Source organism: Penaeus chinensis, chromosome 17, assembly GCF_019202785.1.
Source record: "Penaeus chinensis breed Huanghai No. 1 chromosome 17, ASM1920278v2, whole genome shotgun sequence".
Classification (NCBI taxonomy): Eukaryota; Metazoa; Arthropoda; class Malacostraca; order Decapoda; family Penaeidae; genus Penaeus; species Penaeus chinensis.
The window spans coordinates 3009093-3015748 of NC_061835.1; the positions used below are offsets into that span (position 1 = coordinate 3009093).

The window sequence follows — 6656 nt, forward strand, 5'->3', positions numbered from 1 at the left end:
GCTAAGAATCACTGGTCCTGCATAACTGACAATGCAGGCGTCAGGCAACGCAATCTACATTTTCCCGTTGATTTAGCCTTAATAATGATAACACGCCAAGAATGTTTTCACGAAAATATAACGGTTAATTTTCCGACTATAGCAATCGGGTCTTCCCTTACAATATTTATATCAGATTTGTTCTCGTGTGATGAGAACGAATCTGATGATAATCTCCGTCGGATTCTCCAGCCGACAATCTTGATGTGATTTGATAAGTTCCGATAGCAGGGGAGGGCATGAAGTAGATCAGGGAAATTACAGGGTAAAACAGGCTTAAATTAGCAAAATAGAGAACAGAAATGTGTAAAACAAGCACGAAAAACGCTTAAAATCGACATTTGAAACTACGGACATCGCCACCATCTTTGAAAGTCTACGGATCGATGCGCCAATTTTCGAGAGAAAAAACCTCTACAGGTACCAAACCCATCACATTCGACAAAAAAAAAAAAAATCTCCGGGATTTCACATGATCCAGATCCCCTGTGGTAATCGGACAATGCGTCCTAACCAATAAACAAACCTAATCTAACCCTGTGGCTCTGCCCCCTGGACCCCCGTGGTATTAAATGCGCCTAGCCAGGGGGCTTTGCACCCTGGACCTCCTTAGTAGTATATAAGCCTAGCCAGGGGGCTACGCCCCCTGGTCCCCCAAGGTTAAACCACCTTTGGGGCACTTGTTGGGCTCAAATATCAGCTCTGATTAAGAATAATGTCCATTTGTCCTGTATATCCACAATATGACTTTAAAAATGACACGGAGTCGACGCAGCACTTAAAACTAAACATTTCTCACCGGCGTTTCTCACTGAATGGGCGCCGGACCACCTGTCAAATCTCCCGGTGAACACGCGCATTATTTTACTGTACTCTTGGTTGACATGCGCGGAAAGTTTACCGAAAGTATTCCTAATTGTTTGCGAAGTGACCGCACTCCTCTCGAGTCCCTATTCCTGCAGCCACTCCTGGGCTCTGCAAACAGCCGTATGAACAAACCTTCCCTCCCAGGCGGCTTTGGCCGCAGACCCCCACCCTTTCGCTGCATTTCCCTATTGCCGTGGATCTCCTCTCCGCGCAGCATTGGTCGTGACCGGTTTTCCTAATTTCTGGCGTCATTCTTTGCCTGCGCATGTATCAGTGAATATATGGTAAATGTTAAGTTTCATCCAGCCTCCGACTTTCGAAACCACTTTTTTTGGAGTGTAATCTCCCCTCGTAGTTTAACGCTGTTATGCTGTTGCTTTCCGTCGCATTTGACTCGTTGATGAGTAGCGGAACTTGTATTCCCCGACGGCAAAGTTGATCAAATGTGTAAGATTCGGCTTCGCACTGTATTAAGGGGGGGGGGGGGGGGTAATTAGCATGATTTACACACAGAAAAACAAGAAAAACACAATTAACTTAAAATCGGGTTTGCTGAAACTCTACGGGGACAGTGGCCATGTTTCACCTATGCAATTACGGTATACAATTCGGCGGTTAAATCCAGGATTATTTTTTGCCTGATTGACGGACAATACAAATGAATCAAACCATGTTTGGGCACAATCAACTTTTTAATATGAAAATGCGTTTCGAAAGTTTCCAGATGACCGTTTCAAATTCATACACAAGCTTCATTAATAGTTCCTCAAATAACAACGGTATTTTGATTGACTGCGATAATAAATACAGAGCAAAGAAACAAAAAAAAGCGCTACTGACAGTTACGTGTCGCGCACGGAGACCGTGCCGCAACGGCACACGCAGTCTCCGTGAATTTTATTCTCAAACCGTTCAATACTTATACTTGTCTTAAAATGTAAGATGGAACTTATTGACCTTTGCCTGAGCCGAAAATACTTCGGAGGCCGTGGCGAGGCTTCAGGCCGCGCAGGCAAACCTTATTGCTCGTCCCGCGGAATTATGAAAGCTTTAGCCTGATTTCGTCGCGCGCGGCCACGACAGCCACTGCGGTCGGTTGCAATAGCCAAATCGGAAATAATTTGTATTAATAATGCATGTATTATTATCCTATTAAAAGTATGCATTTTTATTACATTAATTGGCTTATTACTTGAAATGTACTTCGTGCAATAACTATGTAGATTTCGCCGGTTCTCGTTAAACATTACTTAAATTTTACTAACCTTATATCGTCCCGTCTCCGTTATTAAGTTTTACAATAACACGTCCTCGGCGTAGCAATATTTCCAGTTATACGTGTATTTCGCAATTTGTAAACATTTCTGCCGGCTTCTATATTTTTTTTTCACACGTACACTTCCTTGACCACCGGACAGATACACACTAAAGGTTTTCCATGGGCGAGGGCAGGGCTTTCCGAAAAAACTGTTTTTGATTGGTCAGAAAACTGTGACGTCATTGCCTGAAGTTTTCATTGGCTAGAATTTCTCAGTCTGTAACACCGCATAATCGCCATGTTGTCAGTAATTGGTCGTTATACATGGTGTCCTTGTCTTACTGTTTACACATTAATAATTTATTATCGGTATTTCAGAAGAAATATGTCTTTACGTGCGCGAAAAAAGGTATTTGCTTTGTATTAGGTTTTATTTTACCATATGCATACAAGCAATCAGGTAAGTGTGACCTCTTACCCGATTTTAATCGCTCTCTGAAGAACTACCATCCAGAGGAACTGTGTGTGTGTGTGGGGGGGGGGGGGGGGGCAGGTGACGGAAGAATTCTTTCTTTCCCGCCTTGCGGCGTGTATAATTCTGCCGCTTGTGAAAAAAATGAATTAATCAATTCTTTTTCAACACCATGTAACCATGGTGTTGTAGGTTACGGTAGGCAGCCCATCCATCACCGTATATCACACTGTCTGGTTTTATATATTTCTTAATAAGGGGTATGAGCGTGTCTGCACTGCGGTCAGTGTCAACCAATGGCACAATTAATTTCCTTTTACTCACACGCTCAATACCCCCAAAGACCCACACCTGGCTCTTCTTCTTTATGATTTGCGAAGTTCTAGCTTCGCCCGGGACCTGGCTCAACTGTCTGCCCCTCTTATACTTACGGCGCACGAGCAGCGTCTCGTCAATCTCAAGTATTACACCGGCACCTCCTATTGAATTTTGATTTTGTAACCAATATTCGGTTACTTCAGAACAAAAACTCCTCCAATCTACGCTAGTTGGCTTAGAAACGTGCCTTTGTAATCGCTGGTCGATAAAACGCAACTTTTACGCCGTTTTGTCTTTGCTATTTTTTCCATCTGCCACAATACCATATATGTCGATCTTCACGATATTTGCAAGGTAAATCGCAATGCGGGCAACTTACCGCTCTTGGCAAAACACCGTGTGCTCTCAGGAACTCTACAGCGTTATCATTTTTTTTTTCAAAATAATCAGATATAACTCTATAGTAATGCGGGTCACAACCTACGCACCTGAGATCCATTTTGAGCGAAGATTTGGTATATTTGCTTTCCTTGCCTTGTGATTGGTTTATAGCATTTCCTGTAATGCTTTTGGCTCTCGTGACAAATGTCACGCGGATGTGGTAGAGAATAAAAGTTTCAAAAGGTTTCGTGCGCTGTTCATGCGGTAACATTGTTGATTTTGAAAATCGCGCGCAATTCTTCAGTTCCCTCTTGCCCGTAATATGGACCATACACATCGATTTGCGCAGAGTAAGAAATGTCATAATTACTGTAAATACTCGATTTTATGATGGTATTACTCGTGTATTGTCAGACATTTTAATGTAGAAAGAAAATCACCTTCATGTAAGTTTATGGGGAATTTTTGTAGTTACGAAATGAAAGTATTACAGTAAATGAACCAAAATAAAACGGTATCATTGTTTTGTTTACAAAAAGTAGGAAAGCATATCGGATGGGGTTAATTTTCCGAATATGACAATCGGGTCTTCCCTTACAATATTTATATCATCAGATTTGTCCTCGTGTGATGAGAACGAATCTGATGATAATCTCCGTCGGATTCTCCAGCCGACAATCTTGATGTGATTTGATAAGTCCCGATAGCAGGGGAGGGCATGAAGTAGATCAGGGAAATTACGGGGTAAAACAGGCTTAAATAAGCAAAATAGAGAACAGAAATGTGCAAAACAAGCACAAAAAACGCTTAAAATCGGCAAATGAAACTCTACGGACATTGCCGCCACATTTGAAAGTCTACGGACCGACGCGCCAATTTTCGAAAAACTCTACGGGAACCAAAGCAAAAAATCTACGGGATTTCATATAATCCAGATCCCCTGTGGTAATCGTATAATGCGTCCTAACCAATAAACCAACCTAACCTAACCCTGTGGGATTTATACACTACGATCTATATATTCCCTAGCCAGGGGGCTCTGCCCCCTGGACCCCCGTAGTATTAAATGCGCCTAGTCAGGGGGCTTCGCCCCCTGGACCCCCGTGGTGATATGTACGCCTAGCCAGGGGGCTACGCCCCCTGGACCCCCTTAGTAGTATATACGCCTAGCCCCAGGGTTAAACCACAAACCTTTATAAAGCGAGAGATCGAACTTTTCTGCGCTTCCGTCTGTCAGAATTGCTTGGTTTCTAATCACTTTTTTTGGCATTTGGGGCACTTGTTGGGCTCAAATATCAGGCTTTGATTGAGAATAATGTCCATTTGTCCTGTATATCCACCAAAAGACTTTAAAAATGACACGGAGTCGACGCAGCACTTAAAACGAAACATTTCTCACCGGTGTTTTTCACTGAATGGCCGCCGGGACGACCTGTCAAATCTCCCGGTGAACACACGCATGCGCACAAGGTTATTGTTCAGAATAGCGTAAATAACTCCCAAAAGACGTAAAAGAAGTATAATAAAACTAGAATAATGCATTACATACATGAATTCGGGAAAACAGACGCTAGTAATGACAAAATAAGCCTTCTCACAAGCGCGTAGCAATACATGGACTACTTGATGGATCGCAGTAATGAGTTACGCGTCACATTTGTTATGATCCTCGCAAGGTAAACATAGCAGGGGACTTAGAAAATGAAGGGGCCATCTTCTGTCTTCTCTGTCCTGTATCTCCCTTATTTTAGATATCCGAACCTATCACCATAGATGAAAAGTGTCTTACTTTTCGTCAAGGTATCCACTCCACACACTTATTTTACTGTACTTTTTGTGTGACATGCGCGGAAAATTTTCCTCGGATGGCGATTTTTAAAATATTGAGAGTTTTTCATTTGGGGCTCTGACACACTTGCGTGTCCAATAACTTCGTTATTTCTGATTTGCGACGGAAGTTCATAGAAGATAAGTTTCTTAGATTTATTTGCTCTATCACATGCATATATTTTTTTTCCGGTTTAAAGACGGCTAGTCAGAACTTTACCTATACCGAATATATTTTTCCCTTTCTTTATGACAGTTATTAGATTTTCCCTGTTAGTAGCCATTATGCACAGTCATTAACCATGGTTACTGTTACCGAGAGCGACGCACAGAGAGGAGGGAAATGGACATTGCCATCTTATAGAGCATATGAAATAGTGTAATAACATGGCTGCAACTGCTCCGGCCTCATATTTACCATGAAATGACAAAAATCCGCTGCATATTTATTCCCTAGACTGGGGGAAGCCCCCGATCCTGTACCACCCCTTACTAGCACTTCGTGCAAACTTGCAGAAAACGAACATTGAGAGCTCTAGTTGCGTTAGTGTGTTATGGACTCGGAACGGTGATATGCAGCGGATATTTTCGTCATTTCGCGGTAAATATGAGGCCGCTGCAGCTGTACCTGTGTTGTTCATGACTAATAAGACGGGAGTGTCCATTTCCCTCTACCTCTGTAACATAACCGTAAAAGATTCACGCATATGACTGTGTTAATAATTGAAAGAAGGAACATTAATTGCAAGATTGGATGGCTTTGTGAAACTAAAAAATACTCGCATGGCCCACGGCCTGTTGCCACAAAGAACCAATACCCAGAATCAATAAAACACGTCTAGGCGGGGAAGACTTACTTGGGTCGTCTTGTAGGCCTGGGAAACGAGGGTGATGGTGTCGCTGAGCACAGGCAACAGAAAGACTCTCTCAAAAAAGCCTTCAGGGGCCGGTGCCGCATCACTCGAGTTCGGAGCCATTTCTAGAAAATATGAATAACCGCTCTTTAAAGTTAGATTAAGAAAGTAATGCGAAGAAATGCCAGCTTTATGAACCACAAAGTATCTCCAATTACTTAGATTTCGCTATATTCAGCCGAAATGGCTCCTCAAGATTCCTCAGGAACCACGAAAGCAAGCACACTTTTAGTTTACCGTTCGAAAACTGGGCAGAGACTGATCACTGGCCTCTCACTGAACTATGTATCGGGAAGTGTGGCCGGCTCATGTTGCTAGTTAGTTGTTTTATGTGAGGCATCATGGGAAATGATGAAAGAAAATGTTCACGTCATATGTGTTAATTCTATTTTGTAACAAAATCAGTGCACAGATTACAAATAATAATCCTCGGGAAATAGTTGTGTCTTCCACGAAACATCGAATTGTCACAATAACAAGGCTTAACAACTGTCCCTAAAGGTGAGACATGCCGCCATTTAAGATCTGGGGCTTTCTAGGCTTATCCCCAAAAAATTATCCAGTTTCAAGTGTCGTGGCT

The 6656-nt window shown here is 42.5% G+C and overlaps 1 protein-coding gene across 1 annotated transcript in view; it reads right to left on the reverse strand.

The window, feature by feature from the left end:
- The window catches only part of LOC125034210 (perilipin-1-like), an 18149-nt gene extending 11759 nt beyond the window's left edge, over positions 1-6390 (reverse strand). Inside the window, 2 exon segments of the mRNA XM_047625914.1 lie at positions 6020-6141; positions 6314-6390. Of these exon segments, the coding sequence (XP_047481870.1) occupies positions 6020-6139 (120 nt within the window). The 5' untranslated portion in view covers positions 6140-6141; positions 6314-6390.
- Positions 6391-6656: the final 266 nt, after the last annotated feature.